The 14,473-nt window shown below is 43.8% G+C and overlaps 1 protein-coding gene across 1 annotated transcript; it reads left to right on the forward strand.

Annotated features, from left to right (window-relative positions):
- Window positions 1–60: 60 nt before the first annotated feature.
- Window positions 61–13,427, forward strand: LOC122904716 (H-2 class II histocompatibility antigen, E-S beta chain-like). Its single transcript, XM_044245864.1, has 6 exons — window positions 61–160; window positions 8,381–8,803; window positions 11,038–11,319; window positions 12,279–12,389; window positions 12,857–12,880; window positions 13,175–13,427. The coding sequence occupies exons 1-6, from the start codon at window positions 61–63 to the stop codon at window positions 13,186–13,188; spliced, it is 954 nt and encodes a 317-aa protein (XP_044101799.1). The 3' UTR covers window positions 13,189–13,427.
- Window positions 13,428–14,473: the final 1,046 nt, after the last annotated feature.

The following is a 14,473-nucleotide window of genomic DNA, read 5'->3' on the forward strand; positions in this document are numbered from 1 at the left end:
CTGGTCTCACTGATTTAGATTTGCCTGCCTCCACGAACCCTGTCCTCTGTATTTTCCAGCATGGCATGTCTGTGGTTCCCTAGAGGCTTCTGGATGGTGGCTCTGACAGTGATACTGATGGTGCTGAGCCCTCCCATGGCTTGGGCCAGGGATACCCCATGTAAGTGCGCACCTTGGGTGGTGAGCTATTATGGGATGAGGGAAGGAAGGGAGTTAATTCTGTCACTGTGTTCAGACTTTCCCTTAGAAAGTTGTAAAATTTCCTTCAGTGTCCACTGATCTTTATCATTTGGTTTTCTCAACAAAAGGAACTTCTATGCTTGTCCTTTCTACAAGAGAGGGTAATGGAGTTTCCATATATCCATCACTCAGTCTCAACTCTTCTCCAATGAAACATCTCCAGGCTTACATCCCATTTCCTTGAGGTCTGTGGAAATAATGATTTCAATATAATTTTTTGTTGAGTTGTTTTCTTTATTATGTTGAGTTATACCTGGTAAAGGGGAAATTTCTGGGGTGGGGAAAGAACTTAGAAAGGTCTCTTCTAGAAAAGCCTGTGTGATATCCTCAACAGGATCAGTGATGTTGGTGTCTCTCCCTGAGAAGTGAAGATGTATCAAGAGGTCTCCTTCATTATTTCCTCTTCTTCCTCCTGAACTCCAATGTTTATAAAACCTATATTCCTATATTGTAGGTTTTCTGACAGAAGTTGGGATTTGTTTTCTATTTCTCCCATAGAAAGCAACCTGAATCTGAAGCAGAGATCCTTAGTACTTGAAATAATGCTGTAGATAAGGAGCATTATGGGGAGTTCTTTGATGCCTTAAAGAAATTAAGGCATATTCTGAAAACCTCACAGGGTATAGTGCTTATTATAAATTTATTTTGAACCTTTCTGTACTACTGGTTTCTCCCACATGTCTCCTTTTTCTGACCCACAAAAGGTCTTCAAATAGTATAAGTTTTATGAAATTCTGGTCTTACAAATTTCTGGTCAAAAATATTCAAATATCAAGAATTTCATATGTTTCAAACTAAACACACTGAGCAGGGTACAGAGTGTGTGAAGGTTGTTTACATCCATCTTATCGGGCTAAATGTCTAGAGAACTCATTGGCTTCCTTGGGTCTTGGTCCTCAAATCATGGACTAATTCATCATGGCCTCTGGTTTCCGCAGTTAGCCAGTTTGGGGAAGGCTAATTAGCCCTTTTCTTTTTCTTCTATGTCATCACCATTATGGAGAATCACCAATGTTTGCATAAAACTTTAGCACTACAATAGATCCATTAGATGAATTGAAACTTGATGACATTTTCCATCATAAAATCATCTTTCCCTTACCTGTGACTATTTCTTCCAACAACAAAAAAAGAGAGAGAGAGAGAGAGAGAGAGAGAGAGAAAATTTGTCTGAATTTCTCAGAGGATGCAGAAGGGATTTAATGTGTTATCAGAGTAAAAGAGTGTTGGAGCTTGAGCCCCTTCTTGCTTTCCAGGATCTCTACAATGATCCAAGTCCCAGAACCCTGGGTTTATTCATTTAAACTATAAATAATTTTCTTAGCAACTATTATTATTTCTGGGCTCTGTTTGAGGATCTGAGAATACTGTTTGGATAAGATAGAAAAGTCCTATGGCTAGAATCAAAAGATAAGAAATACTAAGTATTGGAAAAGATGTAGAAAAAAGGAAGCCTAATGGGTGTTGGTGGGAAAACAAATTGGTGTAGCAACTATGGAAAACTGTATGGAACTTCATCAAAAAATTAAATATAGAGTCACATAAGATCCAGTAATCCCACTGCTGGATATTTACCCAAAGTAAATGAAACACTAATTAAAAAGATACATGCACCCTCATATATATTGCAGCATTTGTATACAGTGCACACCTAGTGTTCATCAATAGATGAATGGATAAAGAGGATGTGGTATATATATACAGTAGAGTATTCCTCAGCCATAAAAATGAGATCTTGCCATTTGCAAGAACATGGATGGACCTAGAGGGTATAATGCTCAGTGAAGTAAGTCAGACACCAGAAGACAAATACTAAAATATTTCACCAAATGTGAAGTTAAAAAACAAAGCAAATCAACAACAAAAATAGAGACGAACAAAAAGTCAGACTTTTAAATACAGAGAACAAGCCGGTGGTTGCCAGAATAGAGAGAGTGGGGGATTGGTGAATGGATGACAGAGGTTGAAGAGCACACTTTCTGTGATGAGCTTGAGCATGTACAGGATGGTGGAACCATTATGCTGTACAACGGAAACTAGTAGAACACAGTATGCTAATTATACCTCAATGAAAAAATGTCCATGACTATCAAAGTCATTAAAAACTTACCTAACAACAGTGTAGAAAGCCCAGTAAACATTTAACAAAGAAATTTCAGAGAGCAGTAAGTGCAGTATAAACACAACAGTGCAGAGTATTGTGACAGAGATTTGGATTCACCTGACCTCAGTTCCAGTGGCTGGGGAGCTCTCCCTGAGAGAGTGACATTCAGCTGGCACGTGACTGATGAGAAGAAACTGGTCATGTGTAGGATCTGAGGGACAGGTGTTCTGGAGAGAGAGAACAGGATAAAGACCAAAATGTGGGAAGATGTTTGCTGAGTTGAAGGGACAGAAGGAGTAGTGGGGAGTAAGCTGAGGAGTGCTCTCCGGGTTGCCACTAGCATGTTTCTATCACTAGGGGAATGCCCACCATGACCTCATTGTTGGTGCTTTTTTTTTTTTTTTAATTTAGATTTTTATCTGATTAACTTCAGCTTGTATTGAAGTTTGATATGATTTTCTTTTACTAATGACATACTAGTTTTCAAAATGTTTATCTGCTATTTCATGCAAACATGAACACAGCCCAAAGTCTGTGCCAAACACCTGTTAAAGTTGTTTTATTAATTTTTATCTTCATAACAGGCACTAGTAACTGATTCTTTCAGAAAGCTGTGGATTTGTAGGCTTCTCTCAGTAAACTGTAACAAGAATGGAATTTAAAAACTATACCTGCTCTTGATGAGACAAAAATTCTTCGGTCATAAGATTTCAACACAGACGTCATACTGTGGCATATTCAAAGCCAAAAGCTTTAGTTTTTACAAGAAGCTCAGAGGAGCATCATGTGGAACAATTACCCAAGGACAGTGACACTACAGGCTTTTCACAGTCCAGCTTGGCTGTCAGGAACATGTCACTGATGCAAAGTGGTGATTGAGTCAGTCAGGAAATATATATCTGGTTATACATATTTTTTTTTGAAAATAATGCACAGGGATAATCATTACATCTTTCAGACATCCTGAATTTTAGTCTTTCCAGTCACTGTTCACTTTGTTTTGGTTGAGCCTGAAGCCTTAGCACAACCAAGAACAGTCATTTTTTGGTTAGAATTCTTAGTATCTTTTGATAATCTCTTATTAAGCGCTATGAATGTTTCTTAGGAATCTGATGCCAGTGCTGAGCTATTTTCAGCAAAATTCATCCACAGGATAAGGTTTTTTTTGGTCAGATATGATATTGGCAAATTTTTCAATGCAATACTCAGCTTTCTCAAACAACAGAAGCTTTTTCATCACATATATTTCAGGTAGTCTAACAGTGTTCTTACCCAGGGACATTTTTACCAACACCCTCTACCCCTGAGGTATAGAGCAATGTCTGGAGCCATTTTCTGGTTTTCAAAACTGGGGTTTCATCTGACATCTAGTGGGTAGAGGCTAGAGATGCTGATAGACATCCTAAAATGCACAGAACAGCCTTCCCACAACAATTATCTTGTCCAAAATGTCCACAGCTGTGGTTATCAATTGTATTGTTTTCACCTCCCCATTTCTAATTTTGGGTTTTGAGTCTTCTGTCTTTTGTTTTTGTTTTTGTTTTTTTTCTTAATGTAGTTTAAGAATTGCTAATTTCAGTTATTTATTGATTGATCGAAAACTGGGTCATTACTTTCAATGTTATGTGATTGTGTCTTCTGGTCTCTATTTTATTTCTGATTTTTCTTGTTATTTCCTTCCTCCACTGAATTTCCCCCAAGTTTCTTTTTCTAGTTCCCTCAGGTGTCATGTGTTTGATTGAACTTTTTTTTTCCTTTTTTCTTTTTTTCCCCTTGACACTGGCTGAAAGAGAACTCTTTATTGCTTTAATGTACAGAAAATTCAATAGTGCACACTTAGGCCAGTTTGGTGGTCAATTCTTTAGCCTTTGCCTTTTCCAACTTGGCAATGTGAACCACTGACTTTAGACCCAGGACATTGTCTCAGAGACAGAGGATCTCACCACATGTCATTGTAATTTCTCTTGATAGCCTCCAACTGTTTAAGAAGAGCTCATTTGTCTTCTGAATTAACTTGTATGAAGGCGACTATGGTGCAGATCTTCCTGTGGACCAGACACCCGCCTGACCTTCCCCTTGATTATGTGGGGGAATTCCCATATTAGGATACGGGGCAGGCAGGAAGACATCCAGCTCAATGGGATCCATGTCATATGAAATCACTACCAGCTAAACCTTCTTGTTTTCCACCAAGGTGGTGACAGGATGAACCTAGATCAAAGGACAGTTGGCCTCTTAGGGGGACATCCCTTTACTAGCAGCTTTCATCTCAGCCGAGCCAACAATTTCTCCTTCTCTTGCTTTGCCTCTGGTCTGAACCTGTGGGCCAGCTTAAGCCATTGAGTAGCTGTGTGGCTGTCAAAGGCTTAGGGACTGGCTAATCGTGAGAGGTACTTCTAGACATTTATATAGAATAACCCTTTGCTGCTGCAGCAGGAGTAGCCAAGACATTTGACAACGTGGGTGAGGTCCCTTTTGGGCTGGATATCCTTCCTGTCCATTGCCAAAATTCTTGGGTCTTTTCTCAGACAAGGGATTGACCACCTTCTTGGCGTCCTGCTTCTTCACCAGAGTCCAGAGCCATCCCTCAGCCTCCTTTCCTTTCAGCATCTTGGTGGAGAGAGCTGAATTTTTTCTCTTAATACAAGAATTTACAGCATACATTTCAATTGTGTTTTCTTTTTCTTTTGTCCTGAGACATATTGATTTGCCATTTGATTTCCTATTTGGCCCTTTGCTTGTGCAGTAGTGTGTTGTTTAATATTTACATATAAATATTTAACATTTACATTGTAGATTTTCCAGCTTGTTTTACTGTTGATTTTTAGTTTTGTACCATTATAGTTGGAAAATATATGGGGTATCATTTCACACAAATAAACAGAACCCCAAAATGTTAACAGTGCTGAGGTTGAAAATACTGATTTATACTGTGCTGCTTCTCAAAACTGTAGACTCACACTTTATACACACACTCACCTTCCAATTCATGTCTTTGTGGTTTTAGTTTGTTTAAATAAGGAAATAATAAAGTATAAAGTTGTATACCTTCATCAATTTCTTGTAGAGACCATTGAATCAATGCAAGCCAAGATCTTTTTTTTACTTTTTGCCTTATACAATGTTTTTCAATATTCTGTGATTCCTGGACAATCACCTTCTCTGTTAACTTTCAACAACGTGCCTTTATAAGACATGAATTGTGGCTGCCACAAGTATTTTTCAGTAAAATATATCAAAATGTTGTAGTAATCCTACATTCTATTATATTGATAATGTCAAATGCTCCTGTTTTGGGTTTTTTTTTTTTTTTGGTCTCCTTTTTAAATACAGAGGTATTTTTCTCCTATTTTTAAATGTTTCATGTTAATCATACTTGAATAAAAAATGTTTCTTGGGGCACCTGGGTGGCTCAGTGGGTTAAAGCCTCTGCCTTCGGCTCAGGTCATGATCCCAGAGTCCCAGGATCGAGCCCCACCTCAACAGGAAAACTGCTTCCTCCTCTCTCTTCTTGCCTCTCTGCCTACTTGTGATCTCTGTCAAATAAATAAATAAAATCTTAAAAAATTTTTTTCTTAGTTTGATTAAACATGAAATAGAAATATCCATATATACATACTGTTAGGGTCCGTGATCAAAGGAACGAGACTGATACAAAGCGAAGGTCAAGCAAAACTTTATTTCGTGCCAAGCATCAGGAATCAAACTACTGGTCAGAGCTACCTCTTACGAAAAGGCGGTGACGATGAACCCAACAAGGTCACTTCCAAGAAGGCCACTCTGGACGAGGCCGCTCTAGATGACGCTGCTGCTCCGCAGATGAGGCCGCTCCATGATTGGAGCCGTTCCCAAGAAGAGGCCACTCCCAAGACAAGGCCACTGCTCAATGAAGTTGCTCCCCGGACAAGGCCGCTCCCAAGAAGAGGCTGTTCTGGACAAGACCATTTCCTGGATGAGGCCACTCCCAATGACGAAGAAGCAACAATGACAAGGAGGACAACCCAGATGACACAGACTCTGCTCCCCACAATGCTACTCTGACCAGGCTTCCACCCGGAGGAAGCCACCACTGCGGACAAGGCCACTTGTGGTTCGGGGTGGCGAGGCATTTTGCAGTGAGGCTGCTGGTGTCTAGGGGCCGTTGGCATCTCAGGGCTGCTTACGCCTCCAGACCGCTGGCATCTAGGGGCTGCAGGTGTCAGGACCGACTGCTGGCATCTAGGGTCTGTAGGCATCTCAGGGCTGCTTACACCTCCAGACCGCTGGCATCTAGGGGCTGCAGGTGTCAGGACCGACTGCTGGCATCTAGGGTCTGTAGGCATCAGGACCGCAGGCGTCGAGGGACCGCTGACAACTGGACCGCAGATGTCTCAGGACCGCAGGCGTCGAGGGACCGCTGACAACTGGACCGCAGATGTCTCAGGACCGCAGGCGTCGAGGGACCGCTGACAACTGGACTGCTGGGCCGCTGCGGGAGGCTGGAGGCTGGAGGCGGCGGCGCTGGGCCGCCGCCAGAGGCTAGACCGCCGGAAGCTGGAAGCTGCAGGCGGCTCGAGGCTGCAGGCGGCAGCTTGGGGCCGGCGGGAGGCTGGAGACTGCAAACGCGGTTGTAGCTCTTACAAGAGCTGTTACAGCTCTTCTATTCACCGTTGACTCCCCTGCTCTCCGCCGACTTCCACCGCTCTCCGCCGCTTCACCGCTCTCTGCCGACTTCACCGCTCTCTGAGGACTTCACCGCTCTCTGCCGACTTCACCGCTCTCTGAGGACTTCACTGCTCTCCGCGGACTTCACTGCTCTCCGCCGACTCCATCCCTCCTGCAGCAGCAGCTGCTCTCCAGCAGCAGCCCCCCTTTGACAGCCTGGCAGAGTAACCTTTATGGGGGTGGTTAAGCCCCGCCCCTACACAGGTGGCCAATTGAATTCCAATTTTCCCAGTGGATATACATAGGGCTTACTGATTGGATGTCTCCACTCAGTCTGCCCCACCCTTACATTCAGGGTCCACAAGCAAGTTCCTCTGGGAGGGGCAGACCCTTACACATACATCTATGCATATATGTGTGTATGTATATGCATATATTTGCATACATATATTATGATGTGTGTATGTTTACATATATTGAAACTTTCAGGAGCACATGTGACCGATTGACTAATTAGAGAGCTCTGACATACTTGACCATTTACCTCACTAGACTAGATTTGCCAAATAGATTCTGCATCAAAGTTTTTAATGCAATCCCGTTTTCTGAGACTTCTGAATTTGGAAATGTAAGTAAAAATGGAGGAACTATATTACAACCATGGGTTTAATCTCCTTAAATTTCCTCACTCATATGCCTTTGAATTCAGTATACAAGTCAAATACTACCAGCACCCATAGGCTTTTAGAATCCACTGCATGTGGTGTCTCTAAAGGTCTTTCTCCTTCCTCTCACTGTCTGCTTCAGTGAACTGTTTTCTCTGGTTTCTTAAGGAAGTTTCTCAATTCTTTCAAGCTTTTGCACAGTTACATGACCTTGACCTGAAGTGTGGCTCCCTCTTCCCCAAACACGCACACACACACCCACACCCACACCCACACACACCCTCCAGCTCACATCTGCTTAATCTTTCATGTCACATCTGGAATGTCACCCTTGAGACCACCTCTCTGGCACTCCAAGGAAACTGAGATCATCCAATTATTCTCGGCTCTAGAACTGCACAGGTCTCCTGTGACGTTTCTCACTCCGCACAAAGTCTGGCCTGGCTGGGTTTTGTGCGTCGCTTTCCCTGCATTTTCAGCTCCGGGAGGGGAGGGGACGCTTCTGTTTCCTTCTCTGGATTCGCAGGGGTGGCAGTGGCCTGAGCCTGCTCAGCCTGTACCAAGTGTTGGGGTGGGCGAGGGGAGAAGCAGGTGGGGCGTGTTTAAGGCGGGGGAAAGGGCTGTGGGAGGCGAGGAGGGAGGCCGGTGTCTGTCAGCGGCAGGCGTCCAGGAGGAGGCGGTGAGGGGCAAGTGTCCTAGCTGTTCTGGCTGGGGGTCCGCCGCCGAGCCCGGGACCCAGTGGCCGCCTCTCCCGCCGCCCGCAGAGGGAAGACGGGCTGTGTGTGCTGGTGGTTGGGGGCGCCGGGGAGAGCCAGCGAGGGAGCCGCCGTCAGTGTCTTCCAGGAGCCCGCGGGTGACCGGATCGTCTCTGTCCCCACAGCACATTTCCTGCTCCTGACGACGTCAGAATGCTACTTCACCAACGGCACGGAGCGGGTGCGGTTCCTGGATAGGTATTTCTATAACGGCGAGGAGTACGTGCGCTTCGACAGCGACGTGGGGGAGTTCCGGCCGGTGACCGAGCTGGGGCGGCCGGACGCTCCGTACTGGAACAGCCAGAAGGACTTCATGGAGCGGGCGCGGGCCGCCGTGGACACGTACTGCAGACACAACTACGGGGTGTTTGAGAGCTTCACGGTGCAGCGGCGAGGTGAGCGCGGCAGGGACGGAGATTGAGGGAAGGTAGGGGTGTGTGTGTGTGTGTGTGTGTGTATGTGTGTGTGTGAGAGAGAGAGAGAGAGAGAGACAGAGAGAGAGAGACAGACAGACAGACGGACACTGTGAGACAGACTCGTCTGGGGGTGAGTGCACAGGGTCTTGAGCAAGTACAGGTTAGAAGGATCCCTGTGCGAGTGCCCTGTCAGGGACACTGTGGTCTGTTTGTGTCACTGTGCAGAGTGTGTGGTGGTGATTGTATGGTTGTGTCCCTGTGTGGTTGTGCGGACAGTGTGTGAGGGGTGTGCTCTGAAGTGAGGGGGGCAGAGAATGAGTGTGAGCGGGCTGTGGGCCTGGATGTGGGGATGGGCTGGGAGAGAGGGTGTGAGGGGAGGACACAGGAGGGGACACCTGACATCCTTGGTGGCCCCTGAGGGAGAGGTGAGGGGAGCTCAGGAGCTGCAAGTGGAGGGAACACTAGGCAGGTGGTGGAGTCCTGGGGAGGAAAGTGGAGGGTGTCCTGGTTGGGGTGAAGGTTTAGGGGAAGGGAGGGGAGGATTAAAAGATTAGGGAGAATGTGAGGAGGTCAGTCACCCTCTGTTCTTGGCACTCACCCTTCTTAATCCTGAACCCCTGAAGTAAGTGTGCCTGTCTGTGTGTGGGGCCATTTCATTGAGAAAAAGTGTCAGACTAATTTTTAATGGGTCCAAGAGACCTCTGAGACCCTTATTTATTTATGATTTTGAAACTGCATTTTTAATTACATTTTTGTTACAAAACATATTGATACTGCTGTTTATATAATGATGAAAGTAAAGTATTTAAGGAGTTGCATATGATTTTTTGATATAGTTGTAACAATTCACCTTTTTGAATACTGCCACATGCTCAGTTGAGAATTTATCTTGTTAATTTTTAATCTCTATTCCTTTGATTTCTAAGATTATTGAACATTTTTTTCATGTATTATTTGGCTAATGGTTTTTACCATTTTAAAAATTATCTACTGTCTATTATCTCGGGGTTTTGGCGTTTTTCTCAGTGACTATATACATGCTCTGTAAATAAGATTATTAACATTTGCTGACATTTGATCCAGCATTTTCCCTAGTTTGTGGTTTGTATTTTGATTCTGTTTATGACTTCTCCTGCTAGGGATGGAAACATTTTTATTTTAGGAAATATACTACAAAATTTTTAGCAGTGGTTTCTCTTCAATCTTGAATCTACCATTTTATGGTATTCTAAAAAGCTTTTCTTGTATTTTTCCTTTTACCAAAACAGAAATTATATTTATTTAGGCTGTAGTGTCAGGGATGGTCTTGGGCACTAAGGATACCTATTAGTGAGTCTCAGATCCTGCCCTGAACTCAAATGTTAGTTGTAAAAGGGAGAAAATTATAAAATGATAACAATTCTAATAATAGATATTTTTATGTTGCAAAAAAGAAGGACTGATCAGCTGGTGGAATTATGAGAATTTTTTTTTAAATAAGTGAGTTTCCTTGCTCTTTTTCCTCTTTTAGGACTCTCGCTATTCTTGGACTCAGCTCCCAGAGCTAGAGAACCAGCTCTGTCTTTCCTGCTTCCCAGGGTAGAACTATGTCTGGATTGTTCTAAGGTGTGAGCATAGCATTCCCAGGATTTCACACTCTCTTTCCCCATCTATCTCAAGCTGTTCCCCAATTTACCCGCCCTGCTTTGAGCAACAAAACAAAGATAATAAGTAGCTAACACATACTGAAGGCTAAATTCCAGCTACCGTTTTACATCCTTCGGTACATTAATCTTCACATAACTCTAACAGCTAAGTTGATATCACTATTCCCCTTGATATTTTAGAAAGCTGGGGCACAGAAGAATGTCAAAATTCTCCCAGGATGAATAGGTAAAGTAGCAGAGTCTGGATTTGAACCCAGTCAGCCTGCTCCAGAAACTGTGTTTTTAAGACACTTTATGCCTTACAAAACTTGGAAACACTTCTACAAGGAATAACTGCTTCATACTACAAAAAATGAATCCCACAAATTTCCCCAATAGCTTTTAAATCGAATGGACCCATGCTGTCAGGATTAAACTCAAGGTTCACGATACTGGTCTAATTGGGCTACATGGTCAGCTTTAGGAGACCCTGCTTGAGACTCAGCCAAGGACCAGAGACCAGAGGTAGCCAACATGGGAGACTGAGTCGGTCATCCTCACTGAGTCCCTCTACCTCTTCTCTTCTAGTGGAGCCTATAGTGACTGTGTATCCTGCGAAGACCCAGCCCCTGAAGCACCACAACCTCCTGGTCTGCTCTGTGAATGGTTTCTATCCAGGCCACATTGAAGTCAGGTGGTTCCGGAATGGCCAGGAAGAGGAGTCTGGGGTTGTGTCCACAGGCCTGATCTGTAATGGAGACTGGACCTTCCAGACCCTAGTGATGCTGGAGACAGTTCCTCAGAGTGGAGAGGTCTATACCTGCCAAGTGGAGCACCCCAGTTTGATAAGCCCTGTCACCGTGGAATGGAGTGAGAAGCTTTCTGATCTCCTAAGTTCCTCACCCACTAAGGAGGGGACTTTCCTTTTCCTGAGTGTCAGGGTTCTCTCTCTTTACACCATGTTTTCATTTGTTCCATGGTCTCTTCTCTTCAGCACAGATCACTGGGGGTTGCTGAGTGATATCCTGTGGTAGAAATCCTCTGATAGTTTCTAGATATCCTGTGATCATTTGTACAGATCCTGTATTCCCTGGTGAGGCAGTTATGTCTGGCAGGCAGAACAGAGGTTGTCCATGTTTTGACATTTTCCATGGCTCACAGGTCATGGTTCCCTCTTCACACTGGGCACCAGTCCCCTGGTTCGTGTTGGGCTTGTGCTTCAAGCACTGTTGCTCTGAGTTGTTGATTGTGGTCTCAGAAGAGGCACATCCTCCATAATGTAGGGACCTTCCTGACTTGAGGGGAATCCAATCTTGACTCTGCCTTTCATTAGCTGTGTCTCTCTGCACAATCTGTTGAGCTCCATGGACTCCATCCAGGCTTCTCATGCTTTGATGCTGAAGTAGTGGATTTTTTTTTAAAGATTTTATTTATTTATTTGTCAGAGAGAGAGTGAGCAAGCACAGGCAGACAGAATGGCAGCCAGAGGCAGAGGAGAAGCAGGCTCCCTGCCGAGCAAGGAGCCCAATGTGGGACTCGATCCCAGTACGCTGGGATCATGACCTGAGCCGAAGGCAGCCACTTAACCAACTGAGCCACCCAGGCGTCCCTGAAGTAGTGGATTTGTCAGAGCTGTGATATTTAAAAAGTTCAGTGACTAAACATTGCATTTCTGCAATACGATTTTTAAATTTCTTTTCCAGAAATTGAAATTATTCGATTTCTTCAAGGCAGTCTGCCTTCCTCATTCTCAGAGTTTTCAATCTCAGAGTCTTTATCGGAGATGTTAGAGTTGGGATAAAAATCACTAAAACTGTTTCTTCTCTCAGGGGCACAGACTGGGTCTGCACAGAGCAAGATTCTGAGTGGAACTGGAGGCTTTGTTCTGGGTCTGCTCTTCCTCGTGGTGGGGCTGTTCATCTACTTCAGGAATCAGAAGGGTAAGGTGCCTGTTGATGAGTCTCCACAGAGACCCTGTGGGGGAGAAATACAGCTTTGATCAAATAAGGTCTCTGTGTACCAGTGACCCTGTATGAAGCCTTTCTTTCCCAATTTGACTTCAGATTTCTTAGAAATCTAGAAAGCAACAGCCCATGGTTACTGGGTTTGAGTATAAGAGGTTATGGCCTGCTGAGATAAGAGAGAGTTTAACAAGTGTGGGAATCTTGGTTTGGGATCCTGGGCCAAATGGAGGAAGAGGCACTAAAGCTAGTGAAATCCCACTGTATTTGTGTGACGGAAGCTTCGTGGGTCACATCTTTCACTTTTTTCTCCACTCTGGCATCATGTCATGTGGGTTGTGATGTTAGAGAAATCTAAGGAGGCGGGTCTGGGGCCGGGACCTTGTGTGTAGGGACAGATTTACCTCCGTATCTGTTAAGTATATGTCTTCCCTTCTCTTTCCCAGGACACTCTGGACTTCAGCCAACAGGTAATGCTCTGTCATCCTCTTTAGTGATAGATTTGGTTATTCCAGAACAAGTGGTAATGGTGAAAGACAGAAAAAATGGGAAAGACTTTGGATCTGACTTCTGATTGGACAGTTTACCCTGAAGCTTCCTTTCTCCATTTAGTAAAAGGCCTGTGCTGTGAAATAGCTTCAGATCAAGAAGACCTAAGAATATGCTCTTCTTACTGCAGGGCTTTAATTCAAGGCCCTGGGAAAGGGAGAATTTGCTGCTTGGAGAGGTGGGTCTGGAAACAACACTCTGCTCTGTCTCTGCAGGTCTCCTGAACTGATGTGGAGATGGTGACACTCCAGGAAGAACCTTCCTTCCCAGCTTCTTAGAGTGAAAGGCTTCCAGCTCTCACTCCTCCACAATTACAGTGCTTTCTCAGATGTGGTTGGCCTGGCTTCAGTGACCTTGCAGCACTTGTCCTTTCTGTGGCTCTGTCTGCCCCTTCCTTGACCTGGAAGCCCCAGTGTGACTTCAGTACCTCCTCTGCATTCTCTCTGGTCCCCTTCTGCATCGCCTTTCCTGCCTCCCTGCATGGGAACTGAACTTCTTCTCATGTATCTTCATAAGCTTTTCTCAAATAAACATGGGGTTAAAATAATCTGCTTCAGATAGTTTCAAAAAAAACAGGTATAAAAAAAGAGACAAAGGGAGGATTCCACCACAATAAAATAATGGTTTTTATTTATATCCCAGAATTTTGCTCAGATGTGGGGATCTTGAAGGTATCCTTGTTTCATTCCCATTTATTCTTGGGCTTTACAAGTTCTGTAATTAGACATTTTCTGGAGTTTGGAGGAAGCCCTTAATGACCCATAGGATGATAATGTCCTACATGCCTATGTTCTGAAGCACAAACACACCAGTCCTTTTGCACCATGGGATAAGGAAAGGGGACAAAAAAATATTCCTGCAATGTAATGCAAATAATTTTTACAGAGGTGATGCCCTTAGACTTTTTGTAACATTCTTTTGTCATTTTGTCCCTGATTTCTTATTTTTTATATTTTTATTTCATTTTATTTTTAAAGTAGGTTCCATGCCCAACATGGAACATGAACTCATAACCTTGAGATCACAAGTTGAATGTTCCACTGACTGAGCCAGCCAGGTGAGCCTTTCCCTGATTATTTATAGAAAGTATCCTAACCTGAGTAAACCCCTTTCATTATACTGATGGTGATCTCTGTCTACCCTTCCATCTTTTTCTGTCTCTCAGATAAACTTAGTGGCATGCTAACACTTTGGCTTGGGATGCAGCCTTCCCCATAACTAAGTCTCAGACCATCAGGACAAAGCCACAACTCTAGGGGAAAAATATAATTCTGAGACCTTCCAGACTGTGTGTATTCTTACTGTCTACAGGAATATCCTGGATGGATAATATCTTAGCATATCAAGAAGCAGTGCTGGGAAATGAAGGGGGAAATTATGAATATTCAGACGTCCATACAAACAATGAAATGTTATGCAGCTGGAAGGAAAAATAACGCACTGCTATAGAATAATCTCTCAAAGGCATTTGTATGGGTACAGAAAAGTTTGTAAAGCACACAATATTTTGTTTA

Source organism: Neovison vison, chromosome 1, assembly GCF_020171115.1.
Source record: "Neovison vison isolate M4711 chromosome 1, ASM_NN_V1, whole genome shotgun sequence".
In the NCBI taxonomy this organism is placed as follows: Eukaryota; Metazoa; Chordata; class Mammalia; order Carnivora; family Mustelidae; genus Neogale; species Neogale vison.

Coding starts and splice junctions, on each gene's coding strand:
- LOC122904716 (XM_044245864.1), top strand. CDS start 61: ATGGCATGTCTGTGGTTCCCTAGAGGCTTCTGGATGGTGGCTCTGACA. Junction 161..8,380: donor TTGGGCCAGGGATACCCCAT/GTAAGTGCGCAC, acceptor TCCGCCGCCGAG/CCCGGGACCCAGTGGCCGCC. Junction 8,804..11,037: donor CTTCACGGTGCAGCGGCGAG/GTGAGCGCGGCA, acceptor CTTCTCTTCTAG/TGGAGCCTATAGTGACTGTG.